The sequence below is a fragment of the Taudactylus pleione genome, unplaced genomic scaffold (genome assembly GCF_031769625.1).
Source record: "Taudactylus pleione unplaced genomic scaffold, aTauple2 ptg000755l, whole genome shotgun sequence".
NCBI classification, from domain to species: domain Eukaryota; kingdom Metazoa; phylum Chordata; class Amphibia; order Anura; family Myobatrachidae; genus Taudactylus; species Taudactylus pleione.
The window spans coordinates 134,582-149,292 of record NW_028285157.1 but is presented as its reverse complement, the minus strand read 5'-3'; the positions used below and the strand labels follow the sequence as shown (position 1 = coordinate 149,292).

Here is a 14,711-nt window from a genome sequence, read left to right as displayed (position 1 = left end):
CACCGCCCTGTCCTGGTGAAAAATCAGAAAAGGAGGATGACAAGAAAGCGCTCCAATTCTGACACCCTTCTGGCCGAAGCAAATCGCTAGAACAACAAACAGTCTTAACCGTAAACCACTTGAGGTCCACAGACTCAAAAGGTTCAAATGGAGGACCCTGTAAGGCCCGAAGCACCACTGCCAAATTCCAAGGAGCCACTGGGGGAACAAAGGGAGGCTGAATCCTGAGAACACCCTGGAAAAAGGTGCGGACATCTGGCATAGTAGCTATCCTACGCTGGAACCACACAGATAGTGCAGACACATGAACTTTCAAAAGAAGCTAGGCGTAAGCCTAGGTCCAAACCAGACTGAAGGAACCCAAACCCTAGAAACGCCCGAGGATCGTATTTTCTGGACTCACACCACTGAAAATAAGTATGCCACACTCTGTGGTAAATCCTGGCGAAGCCGGCTTGCACGCCTGTAGCATTGTGCTGATGACTGAGCTGAAAAACCCTGGGACCTTAAGACTGATGTCTCAAGAGGCACGCCATCAAAGACAGACGACCCAGATCCGGGTAAAGGCAAGGCCCCTGAGACAACAGGTCCCGACGTTGAGGCAAAAGAAACGGAGCGGCGATGGAGAGGCTCCGAAGGTTGGAGTACCAAGGACGTCTGGGTCAAGCCGGAGCCACCAGCAGAAGCGTGCCGCCATCCTGTTTGAATTTCCGGAGGACCCGAGGCAGCAGGGATATCGGAGGGAATAGATATGCCAGCTAAAACATCCATTTCACTGACAGCGCGTCCACCAGGCTTGTGCCGGCATCTCTTGTCCTGGACCCGTACATGGGCAGCTTGTGATTGTGACGGGAGGCCATGAGGTCCCCCTCAGGCAGTCCCCACCTGTCCACAAGTAGTTGATATACCTTTGGGTGAAGCGACCTTTCCCCGGGATGCACGTCGCGACGGCTGATGAAGTCCGCTTCTCAATTGAGGACTCCTGGAATGGAGACTGCTGAGATGGCCGGAAAGGTGGCACTCCGCCCAAGACAGAATGCGTGACACCTCCGACACTCACTCGTAGTTGTAGGGAGGAAATCTTTTCTGGAGTCAGAAAGATCCTTCGCTGATGAGATTCCAGAAGGGCTCCCAAATGAACCATCCTTTGTGATGGAATCAGGAAGGACTTTTTCCAGTTTATCAGCCACCCGTGCGCTTGCAGACAAGCGATCATCAGGTGCAGATGTTGTAGAAGTACCTCCGGAGAGCCTGCCAGCAATAGGTCGTCCAGATACAGCAGATGCCGTATACCCTGGCTGCGCAGATGGGCAGCCATAATTTTGAACACCCTTGGAGCCGTGGAAAGGCCAAAGGGCAGAGCCTGAAATTGGAAGTGAAGCTGGCATATAGCAAACCTCAGATACCGCTGGTGTGAAGGTGCTATAGGAACATGGAGGTAGGCGTCCTCGATGTCCAGGGAGACCATATAATCCACCAGTTCCATAGCCAGCATGATGGAATGCAAAGTTTCCATCCTGAATTTGGGCACTCTGAGGAACTTGTTCAGCGACTTCAGGTTGAGAATAGGCCTATGAGACCCATTGGGTTTTCGGAACCATAAACAGAAATAGTAACCTGTCCCGCGTTGAGAAAGCGGAACGGGAACAATGACCCCCGCTTTCAGCAAGGACTCTATGGCTCCATGAATCTGCAAGGCCTTGGTCTTGTCCTGAGAAAGACTTGTGCAGAAGAACTGTTGGGGTGGTCTGTGACGAAAGGAAAGGGCGTACCCGAGAGACCACTTCTCGTACCCAAGCATCCGTGGTGGTATTGTACCAGCACTGGGCGAATTGAAGAAGTCGGCCTCCCACTCTGGGATCCCCCAGAGAGAGGCCCGTCCCATCAGGCTGAAGGCTTATCCTCTGGTTTGGAAGCAGGGAATCTAGTGCTCTAGGCCTGCTTCTTTGGTTTAGGAGCGGCCTTGATTGACGACTGCCTCAGAAAGGACTGACCCTTGGACTTCCCCTGAGTACGAAAGGACCAAAAGGCAGACAGACTTTGCCAAGGTATCAACAATTTTGTCCAGGTCAGGGCCGAACAAAATCTCCCCATTAAAGGGTAAAGCCTCCAGGCCCTTCTTCGAATCCACATCCACTCTCCAAGAATGGAGCCACAAAGACCGACGAGCAGAGACCGCCGCCGCCAAAACTCTGGAAGTCAGAAGACTGGCATCCAAAGACACTTCTCCAATATAGGAAGCGGCATCCCTCATCTGTCCCACTAAAGCTCTCTGAACCTCCAGAGCTTTCAGTGCATTGGCCCAGCTCTCAATGGCTTTAGCCACCCAAGAGATGGCAATGGACGGACGGGCCACCGCCCCAGAGAAGGAATAAATTGAATTTAAACAAGTCTCCATTTTCCTGTCTGTGGAATCTTTTAGGGATGAAATGGAAAGTATAGGCAAGGTAGCACTCTTGATTAAGCAAGTAACATGAGAATCCACCACAGGCGGGTTTCCCACTTTTTGCAATGACTTGCAGGAAACATAACTAGATGCTAAATGTTTCTGCGGCTGGAACCTCTTACTAGTCGACTGCCAGGCCTCTCCGCCATATGATCAGTCAGCTGGTCAGATAGAGGAAAAACAGCCGAAGTCACTTTTGCCTGCTTAAAATTTGGATACTTGGACTTAGGGGCCGGTGCGTCATCCTCTATATATCAAGAATGGACGGCACCGCCCTCACCAATGCCGACACATTAATGGAAGATTTTGTTTCCACTTCCTGGAGAAGGGAATCAGAGTCAGAGTCCTCAGGCAATTCCCCCTCATCAGAGTCTGACAGTTGCGAAGACTGAGATGACATAACAGGGCGTTTAGACTCCTTCTGAGGCTTATCACTCCGTAACATAGTTTGAAAGGCTGAAGATGAGGCCGCCAAACTCTGGACTGAACTGGAGAACACATCCACCCATGGTGGTTGACCCGGCTGCGGGGGACCCTGGTGGGGGAATGACGGACTGCTGAGTTACCAGAGGAGACTGAATATACATAGGTAACCCCGTATATGGAATTAACAGTCTGAGGCCCAGGGGGAGACTGCAATAACTGCAGTATACCCTGAGAAAGGGGGATGGCTGATTGGGGTAACCCCTTATGTGGGAGAGCAGTTGGGACCACCAGACGGTCCACGATGGAAGCCAGCACCTGATAAAATACCGCCCAAGTAGGATCCTGTCCCGACTTTGGGGACATCACAGCCCATCCTGTGATAAATCCTCCATATTTACCCCTGCAGCGCAGCGTCTGCAGGAGCACTCAACTTCCTCATCAGACATAATAAAATATATAAACAGATATATACAGTGCATTCGGAAAGTATTCACAGTGCTTCACTTTTTCCACATTTTGTTATGTTACAGCCTTTTTTCAAAATGGAATAAATTCATTTTTGTCCTCAAAATTCTACACACAATACCCCATAATGACAAAGCGTAAAAAGTTTGAGATTTGTGCAAATTAAAAAAAAAAAAAAAAAAATCACATGTACATAAGTATTCACAGCCTTTGCCATGAAGCTCAAAATTGAGCTCAGGTGCATCCTGTTTCCACTGATCATCCTCGAGAAGTTCCTACAGCTTAATTGGAGTCTACCTGTGGTAAATTCAGTTGTTTGGACATGATTTTGAAAGGAATACACCTGTCTATATGAGGTCCTGGCTAAATAATAATAATGTAGTTAATAATGCACTTTACCCCTCAAATAGTCACTTGGAGCTATGTTAAGAACAGGAAGGGAGCACAAAATAATCATTCTATTATGTTAAAACTTGTCTGAACAAAATTTTTCAATTCAAATAAGTTGATGCAGACATGAAGGCAAACTGGCCATGCTTAATTACACCCACATTGGGTGCACTGATAAAGATGTGGATAGAAGCCCATATGCACTGCTGCAAGCATATATGTCACCACACCACCCCTATGCAAACACTTTGCTTCATAGCAGTTATCAATCAGCAATTGCACCAGCCCTGTCCTCTGTGCAAGAGATCACACTGAAAACAGGCTTATTAATGCACAACTCTGCATAGCCCACATATCCAGCAACATGCCCTTCCCAAACTTTACCTAGTTACGAACACCCAGTTAAGTACATTCAGCTACAACTGAGTTGCATATAACTGAATCACCTGTACATGTGTGTACTCGGCTATGCAGCATGTGCAGTGGGAAAACACACAAGATCCATCCACATAAACAGACTTGCGTTCAGCTCTGCAGGGGCCCCAAATTGCTTTGATCGTTGTTACCCTATCATTCCCCTTTAAGTATAACTTTGTGATAGAGCATTACTGATATATTTAGTCAAGTATATTATTCATGATTCTACTCACTAATATACATCATTTAATATATGAGGGTTGTTCAAAAAGTAATGCCTAAATGCTCATAACTCTGAAATAATATGCAATATTTATTTGAAACTTTGTCAGTTTGTAGTTTATATATGTCTGCTAGCTATATATGTATTTTTGTTTAGGTAGTCCAAGAAATACCATGGAATCCAGGATGAAACAAAGAGCAGTCATTGAATTTCTGGAAAAAGAAGGCTGCAGTGCTACAGAAATCCACAGAAGACTGTAAAAAGTGTATGGCGAGCGTACAATTGACTATAGCAATGTCAGAAGGTGGATGAAGTGTTTTTAATCGGGTGAATCGTCCGTGTGCGACAAACCTCGTGGTGGCAGACCATCAACTGTAGTGACAGCAGAGGACCGACACAAAGTCGATGCCATGATTCGGAAAGACCGTCGTGTGACCATCAGAGATATCAGTGATGAACTGGAATGTAGCCATGGTACTGTAGAAACACTAATCAATGATTTGGGATATCGTAAAGTGTGTGCTAAATGGGTTCCAAAGCAATTAACCAGGGATCATAAGGCCCAGAGGGTGGAAGTGTGCAATGACCTTTTGACCAACTTTGAAGCCAGCCCTGAGACGTTTTTGGAAAATGTCATTACAGGAGATGAGACCTGGGTATTCCTTTATGACCCAGAAACAAAGGACCAATCAAAGCAATGGAAATACCAATGTTCACCTAGGCCAAAAAAGTTTAAATCACAGCAATCCGTAAACAAAGCCATGGCCACATTCTTCTGGTATTGCCCAGGTGTTATTCTCAGCAATTACTTGGAACCAAACCAATCAACAGTGATCGATACATTATTACACTTAAGAAGCTGAAAGAAACCATCCACAAAAAATGGTCAACAATTCCACTGTCAAATGTCATCTTACACCACGACAATGCCAGACCTCACACTTCGATGGCAACATCTGCGGCCATTGCCAAAATTGGGTGGGCAATAATGCCACATCCACCATACAGTCCTGATTTGGCCCCTTCTGACTTTCATCTGTTTGGCCCTCTCAAATACTGTCTCCGGGGGCAACATTTTGAAGACATAGAGGTGGTTAAAAACGCCATAAGTTCCTGGGTCAAACACCAACCACTGGAATTTTTCCAAAGTGAATTTACAGATTGGGTAGAGAGGTGGAGAAAATGTTTGAGGACAGATGGTGAATTTTTTGAGTAGAGTCATTCTGTTACTAAGACTTCAAAGTATTTTACTGCAAATTTTCAAATCTGTATCTATAATAAAATTTGGAGTTGTGAGCATTTAGGCATTATTTTTTGAACAATCCTTGTATATTGTCAAATAGTGTATCTTACGTGCTCTTTAAAGAGGTTATTGCATTATTAATATAGCTTTCAAATTGTTTCACTCACACATCTGAAGTATTCAGTTAAACATATTACATTACCCATGCATGTTAACACTACAATTCAGAGTAAGAAAATGGTTTATTTTAGGCAACTAGAACCTGCGTTTATATACAGACACAATCATAAAAAAAAACTACGCAGGAACTGGCAGCTGTGGTCCAATCTGCTCTGGTGAGTCTAGCGATTGCGCTCAAATGTCCTTTATAACCTCTTCCATCTCTTCCTTGCAGTACATATGAAACTTCTTCCCAGGCTCTATTGTGGCAAGCTGAAAAAGGTAGAGAAGAACAGTTGTGGGTGGGAGATGGAGTGAGCAGCTGTTGTGAGTGTGATTGATGTCAACAAAAAAATCTCTGCTAGTGCAATGCCCCAAATATAGCCACCTGCAACCAGAATAGCTCATTAGACAGGCCCACCTCCCCTCCGCAGAATGACAGGATCAATTCTGGTCTCTAGAACAGGCTGAAATATTAGAGCTGCCTTTTTCAGATGAGTAGAGAAAACAGTGTCCACTTCCTGCACAAGGCAGGAAGCATTAAACATAAAAGACTGCTCAAACACATGGTGAAAAAATAAAAGCAACAGTATGTGACCATTAACAAATGGAAATTCTTATACTTCGCTGAAGGGCTGTTTCACATATTCATGGTAATTTATGCTGGATAAAAAAACCATACCTCAATGTTTGTGGCATTCAACTTCTCTTCCATCACCTGCTTTAGGATTGTGAGTGAAGACTTGATGGCCTCTTTCAGCGTCATTGACTAAAAACAAATACATTTTTTATTTTTTGTCTATAATGGTCATTGAATTAACCCAGCAAGTCTCGCCAACATAAGCATTCCACCCATGGTTCCTAATAGTACACACTTTATATAAAGTATCAATTCATAGTATAAAATAAAGTCCTTGATAGGCATCTGTCTGTTTGTTCGGGCTAATCTCGAGAACCACTGGATGGATTTTGATGCAGTTTTCACTATTCTATAGAGCCAACCCTGGTCCTTAAGAGCTACCAACAGTGCATGTTTTTCAGGTCTCCTCACAGAATCGCAAGTGAAATAATTAGCTCCACCTGTGGATCTTTTCAAATATATCAGTTAGTAATAACCACACCTGTGCACCTGCTGGGTGAACTGGAAAACATGAACTGTTGGTAGCTATCGAGGACCGAGGTTGGCTACCCCTGCTATAGAGCATTTGTCGAGAAAAGTTTAGGTGTATGAAACATTAATGCACAGGTTCTCAAACTCGGTCCTCAGGACCCCAAACAGGTCTCGTTTTCCAGGTCTCCTCACAGAATCAAAAGTGAAATAATTAGGTTCCACCTGTGGATCTTTTAAAAAGTGTCAGCGAGTAATGACTACACCTGTGCACCTGCTGGGTGACCTGGAAAACGTGCATTGTGTGGGGTCCTGAGGACAGAGTTTGAGAACCACTGCATTAATGTATGACAAAAGAGAGTGGAGCAGAGACGATTTTAATGAATCAAGTCAATTAAAAAACTGCCATCCAAGTGCTTTCTTGGCTACCGCTGCCTAAACCCTTATAGACATCACAACAATGGACTTTATATCATACCATGTAGAGATTGATACATATTATGATGTTATCTCTGTTTACTGATGCAAAATTTCAGTTTCTCCTTTTTTTACCGCTCCTATTTCATCTGTGAGAAAAACGATTCTTTCAATTTCAAACAAGTCCAATTCCCGGTAAGAGTCTGCTTTGGCATCACAAAGCACAGGGACACATTTAACGTGGCTGGAGTGGAGACTGTTTTGCTCATGGACAACTTTACGTGGCCCTTGGGTGCGTCATGTCAAAACTAAATATTTTCCTGCTGACGCCAGGAGGACATACAACTAATGTGATCTACAAGGCACTCCTATAAGACCACGGTTAAAAAAAAAAAAAAGACGTAAATTTGCCGTACATTCAAAATTTCTCCCGTGCGAAGCTGGAGTGGGTCGCTAGTATACTATATTTGTACTGTTTTAAGTGCTGTACCTGGTAGAAGTCTTCAACAATACAATGTATTGAGTAATTATAAATTCAGGACAGAGCTATGCATATGTTTCTATACTTTGCTTAACCACGTGTAAGGTCATTAGAAAATGTGTTTTTCATATTTTGTAGTGTGTTTGAGATTGAAGACAACACTAGGCTTCAATATTACCTTATGATACACCTCCTGCAATGAGCTCTGTGCCCCTTCAGAAGCAGATCCAATGGCTCTAGCATCACATTGCACGAAAGTCCCAGAGGGATCCATGTGAAAACTGCAGTACACAGAGAGGACACGTAAGGAGACATTTATGGATTTAACCCTAGAACACTAACCATGGGTCTAGCCTCACCCACCCAGTTCTAAAGCTGCATACACACGTAAAGATTTTCTGTCCAACCATCCAACTAGTTGATTGGTTGGAATGAAAATCTGATAACGTATGGGAGTAAATGATGATCAGCAATTTGCTCCTACATGCCAGAAAACTATGAAAATGGTCGTCAGACAAGTTTGTTAAATGTTTGAAATAAACAATTTGTTCAAACAGTTTTGTCCATTTTCCGGTGTTTGGGAGCAAATTTGCTATTGTCATTTGCTTTCATACCTTACCAGATTTTCATTCCAACCAATCAACTAGTTGGATGGTTGGACAGAAAATCTTTACGTGTGTATGCAGCTTAACTCTCCAATAAAGAACATTCACGTAGCAACTTTACCTCGCTCAGTTAAGATGTTGTTACAGGACATACTGCAAAAATATGCACCAGCAGTTGGAACCAATACAGGTCTACCACAAGCCAAGAGATACCAGTGATCCAGTACCACAAGCCAAGAGATACCAGTGATACCAGTATCATCGGGCAATGATTTGTTCTGATTGTATTTGAATGAAAAATATATATTTTGCAGTTGTAATTACTTGTTTAAAACATATAGTAGCCATGTGTTGCAACATTGTTCAATAAATGTTATTTTTCTGGATACTACGGATTTCTCATTTTACTGGTATCACAGGCCCAGATTAGCTGTTATGAAACTTTTTCTTATAAGGTTATTTTTCTAGGGTTAAAACAACCAGGAATTAATTTCACAATAACAAAATAAAAATGATACACTTACAGCTGAGGTCCTTTCTCATCTGCTCCACCAAACAGTAGAGCTACCCCAAACGGGCGACTCTAAATGAAAAAGAAAGACCGGATAAACAAGGAAAATGTACACAAAATGTAAGTGCCAAGAAAGGAAATGTAAGGTGTTAAACCAGAAAAAAAAAGGGGCTGAAGAATTGCATAGAATAGATAAGTACTTACCATAGCTCCAGGATCAGCATCCTCCTCCCCAAACTGTAGTGCTAGATTGGACACAGCTTGCGTGACACTCTCCACAGTCATCGTTTCATTGTATGTGAACCAGTGATTCTGGAAGACGTATAGGAATGGAATTGTCAGAAAAACAAATACAGATTGTGAAATGTGTGATTTTGTACTTAACCCAGACAGCTAAAATTTGCAGCAGACATACAGAAATGTTCTTCATACCTGAGTTTCAACTCTAGCTTTGTCGATTAGGGTCTTGGCATCTGCAATTAATCCACTCATTGCACAGCCTTTGGGAAAGACAAGAGTGATACAAATGAAGCCCAGTCAAATGTTAGTAAAAATGTGGAAATCATGTAGATGAATATAAAAGCTTTACAATAAGCATCTCACTACCTACACCAGTCTGGGAGCTGTTCCTCCATTTTATATCTGGGATGCCTTGTGAAAGCTTACCAATATTGCTGATAAGCAGTGATATAAATGGATCCATCTCTCTTATTTAAGGTCATGATAAAAGTACTAAAAGAGGGATGACCACGCGGCTGATACGTGTGGCAACACATACATTATACAATGGAGTTCTCAAAAAATGAAGAACCCCTTTAAGTATTTTTCATGTTCTCTTACGATGACCTAGTACCCCAAGGAAATTGACATGTTAACTGGCTATGTGCATGCTGTTTAATCAGGCGCTACTGTGGACACACGTTTGTTTTCTTACATTTAGGCATGCAACCGATTGTGTACAAAGGAATATTCCAAAACATATCAGGTTCTCTTTAAAATGCCAAACCAAGGAACTTTAATTATTAAAAAATGGCGTTAAGGAGAACGAAGTTTGAACCATATGAATTTTATACTTTGCAATGATTTAATATAAATTGGGGACAGCATAAAATAGAATTAAAGGGAATTAGGGCTTGATTCAAACTTGTACGGTATTGCACAGCCGTAGGGAAGGGGCTGTGCAATACGGTACAACTCATATTCAAATGCAGCAGGATACATCTGGTGTAAATAGACATCTCCTGCTGCATTTGCATATGAGTGCATCGCAGATCCAAGTGCTGCATCCTAAGACGCAGCATGGGATTATCTGCGACACCATTGGCAATCTGAGTGACCCTGAGGTTACTCAGATTGCCCCTCGTAGCTCCGGTGCCGAGGCTAGTAAGCCTGCACCTGAAGATGCAGAACCTGGCCTCGGTAGTCCCAGAAAACGGGGACGACACACGCCTGTTTCTCGGAATGGAGCCCAGCCCCGCTCCCAAACAGACTCTGCCTGCCAATCAGGCTGCAGCTTGGAATTGCGAGCGATCTCGCAGAGAGACCTGCACATGCGCAGTACAGATCTATCATAATCTGAGTAGCACGCAAACAGTCATGTTTGCTTACTATGAATCAAGCCCAATACAACATACGATTTTGAGCTTATAACACTTCTGTTGTTTTAGAGAATTAGTCCATACAGTGAACCACCAAAAAGCACTCCTCTGGTAGACACAAAGTGCATTCAGCACTTTGCTGCAGTCCTGGGTGGGCGGCAGTGATTAAAAAATATATTTGGCTCCTAGAAGTTTTGTATAGAAACTATTCAGTTACACTAGGTAATTCTCTAAGCGCTGCTAAAAGTGGTTGCAACATTTTAGGCAAGGCAACTGTGTGCAATCAGGGTTGGAAAAAGACATTTTTTTTTTTTTGTTCTTAAATAAGTTTTTTTTTTCTTTTTCAATCCTGGTTAGAAAGCAATAAAACATGCTTGACAAGATTTCTAATACATAGCACACCATCATCATTTCACAAGATTAATATGCAGGATTCTTTTTATTATTATTAAAACATTAATGCCAAAAAAACTGGTTGAACATTTTTTTTCCAACCCTGTACAATTACTCTTTATGATAATGAATTATGCGCCTGATTCAGAGCCGGACGCTCTGACCAGAGCGCTCGCTCTGAATCAGGGCCCTCCTCCATTAAAATGGAGTGTCCTCCTGGACGCTCGTATAGCTGTGGGTCACCACTCACAGCATATACGAGCGGCCAAAGAGATGGTCGCGATCATCGGACTTGCGAGGGAAACCCTGTGGTCGGGTTTCCCAGCCACAAGCCCTGGAGTGATTTTGGCTCTATCAGAGCCAAAATCACTCCCACTGACATCACTAGTGATGTCAGTGGGGCCGGCTTCAGACGGTAGGCGTTCCCATGGGAACGCCTCCGTCTGGCAGCCACGCCCCAGGCACACCCACCAAAGGGGGCGTGCTGTCAATCAACATCGACAGCACGCCCCCTTTGGTGCGAGACTCGGAGCGATGGGAAGCCCGTCGCTCGCGGGGTCTCGCGCATGCGCACGATGGAGCTCCCTCCGCCGTGCGCAGTGGGGAACATCGACCCACTTGCGAGCATACTGCCGCTCGCGAGTGGGTCTGAATGACCCCCTATGAGTGCTGTTAGTTTTTATTCTTGCTCTTATTTACACAATGAATTTGCGTTTAACAGCAGTATACAAAACACATTACCTATATGTGCATCTATTTCTACAATTTTCTCGATACTACCGGGCTCCATCAGTGGTGACGTGATCCGTTTCTCCACCGCAAGACATACCCCTTCAGACGTCTGGATACCGATGGCTGTGGAGCCAAGCTGAAAGCAAATGATGGTTTAATATTACTATGCAGACAACAGAGAGCATTATGAAATTAAACATAAAATCACATTTTCAGATCACAAACATACAGAGGGAGAACAAATTAGACTAACGTGGCTGCATGGACAAGGATGCTGTATATGGTCATACAAAAACATTAGGTATAAAGTACAAGAAAAACTAAATAATGCTGTTAGATTAATCTATTGCTCAATGAGATTAGAGGATTACAAGAGTCTTTTCAATTTAGATTTCACCACTTGCATACTAGATACATAGGGGCTACCTTATTAAAAATAATACCAATCTATTCAATCTGAACCACCCCCCTCCCCATTAACAATTTAAAAAAAAAAATTTTAAACGGTGGTTGTTGAGGCTGTCCTGGCTGGGGAGGGTCATAAAGATGACCATTTTACCTACATTTTTGTATCCATTTTAGACTCTTATGATATTTATCACTTCTTTAAAGAGCTTCAGAAAGCGATCTTTCAATTCTTCTTTGTTTTCATAAAAGCATTTTTGAAGAAAGAAGTTATGATTAGGTGATACTCAGAGGCAGCCTCCAGTTACCTAATTAGATTAGTTATTACCACTCAGCACTATTGGCACGAGATGTCCCCAGCACAAAAAATTGTTTTCTTGTGGAGATAGTTGTTTGCACAGGTCGATTCAGATGTCTCTTCTATTAAAAGGTATCAAAATATCTGTATATGGGTGAGGTTCTACCAACTACAAATGTACTTCCCAAAAAGGAAAGATGTAGTTTCAAGGTGAACACATCAGTGAAATTTTAAAGAATCAAAATTTAAAACATAAAAAGTAAACCCATTTAATAGCAAAATATTAAAAGTATATTAATACGTTCTGAAGAAAAAAAACAAATTGTGGTTAAAAATTGTTTCAGAAAATTGTAAAATAGAACGTCCAGTCTATCACTCCACATGTGTGGGTATATATGCACATAATGTCACATGTTATTCCGTTATACAATAAATATATATTCCTCTAAGAGGCGGCAATTCAATTGTTTATGCCTGCAGCTGGTAGCGACGGGCGCCCAATGGAGCAATTCAATTATTCACGCCTTGATGGAGCAACCAGTGCTGGCTTTTCAGCCCGCCCCCAGCAGAAATGTGCAATAAGTCCTGGTTTAGGGAGTTTGTGCCTCCTAACCTAGACTTTAGCCGTTTTATACAGCTAAACCCAGTCTATTTGGCCGCTAAGTGCTTGATAATTAGGGTGCTTAAAACATTGGAATTGCAACATTGGGCGCCAATTAATTACTGAGACGTAAAGATCAACTGAATCGCCCCCGGAGACTATAAATTAATATTATCAACGGAAAGAAGCTGGACTTATACAGTGCATTTATTTATATTGATCTGTTTGGCCTGGTGGTGATATTATGCAATTATAAAAAGTCCAATTCCCTGGGATAATTTTATATTGTATAATAAAATGGACTTCTGTATTTCTGTTGTGAATTATCTCTGAATTCTCATTTCTAGCACTGCAACATTTTTGGTATAATCTGTGTTTTGTTTTATTTATAATATATTTAATTGGGACCATCATAGTGGAACAATTTTGGGCTGGCTTACCTGCACAATTCATGAGAACATGTGAAGAGCGAGAGTCAGGCAGAGGATGCTCCCTGGAAGTTCTGATTGCGTTTTAATATAAGTACAAGCAGAACAGCGAAGGTGCACAAATACTGGTATGGGGGAAATCTACACCATTAAGAGACCAGTGATGGATGTGTGTGTGTTGGGAAGCCGGTGATAATGGGTAAATTTGTCTTCAAATTCTTGTTGGCTTTATTGTACAGAGACAAGGAGGGATGGGATCGGAAAGGTTGCACAGTATGCCTCTGTAGATTTCAGAGGTCTGTACTGGCTGTTCAAATAGGTACTACTACTTACACTGAACAGAGAAATTATGGGTTAACAAAGTTCACCTGGAGGAAACATCCAAAAACTGTCTAGTGAGCTGTTACAGCCATTTACAAGCTGAAATGTACATACTTTCACTTTCTGTCTAAAAGGAGGAGGAGGAGCAGAAGTGGCTCGGGTTACCTTTATAGCTTCTATGGCATATTCTACTTGAAAGAGTCTGCCTTCTGGAGAGAAGGTGTTTACTCCCCTAAGAAGAACAAAGATAACATACAGGTTACACATACTGCACAGGTAGAACGATCTGAAAATGAACAATGGAGACATCTGACATACATTCTACACTAGGGAGGACAACTGCGCATTATAAACTGCAAATATGCCTGGTACAATATTACTAATCCAGGCAGATCTCTGCAGGTGCACCTACAGGCCGGCATACCTAGCACTCCATGTCACACTTATAGACAACGACAATGCATGCTCTCTGCCAATTTACCTCCTCATCCCCATAACTCTGCCCCCCTGCCCATACATACCTAGTGCCCTAAGGAGCAATTATTCCCGTAGCGCAACCACACACCCCCTATACTTCCCAAGGAGTCTATACAGCCAGGAGATGCTGCATCACTTGCACACAGGGCATGTATGTAACACAGACAGTATCACACAACGCAACTCGGTCCTCACCTATCGTACTCGGAACGTGTTAAGAACATGATGCCGCTACAGGACTCTGAGCTCAGCAACAAGAGCAGGAACAGCCGCTGCTAACTCACTGCGGCCTACACACCTACCGGCACACACCACGCATGCGCATCGCCCCGCTGTGCTGCTGATTGGTAGAAAGTAGCAGCACGTGACTGAAACACTAGAGTCACGTGACGAGGAACTGAAGCCCGCAAGTCATGACGGTAAATGTAGTTTGTCATCTCATCTGCTGATGAGTGTGCTAGAATAAAGCGATGGTGATGATGAGACTGCTCATGGGCCTACTTATCAATAAATCTTTGCGTCCGCAAGTACCTATACCCAATATTTGCTGTGATCTCTCCAATTCTG

At 43.0% G+C, this 14,711-nt stretch overlaps 1 protein-coding gene across 1 annotated transcript; it reads right to left on the bottom strand.

Moving 5' to 3' along the window:
* Positions 1-5,833: 5,833 nt before the first annotated feature.
* On the bottom strand, positions 5,834-14,493 carry PSMA5 (proteasome 20S subunit alpha 5). Its single transcript, XM_088457313.1, has 9 exons — positions 14,340-14,493; positions 13,833-13,899; positions 11,624-11,750; positions 9,324-9,391; positions 9,096-9,203; positions 8,905-8,963; positions 7,954-8,056; positions 6,452-6,538; positions 5,834-6,042 (listed from the first exon to the last, which is right to left on the bottom strand). Exons 1-9 carry the CDS (start codon positions 14,366-14,368, stop codon positions 5,965-5,967), a joined length of 726 nt encoding a protein of 241 aa, XP_088313439.1. The 5' UTR covers positions 14,369-14,493; the 3' UTR covers positions 5,834-5,964.
* Positions 14,494-14,711: the final 218 nt, after the last annotated feature.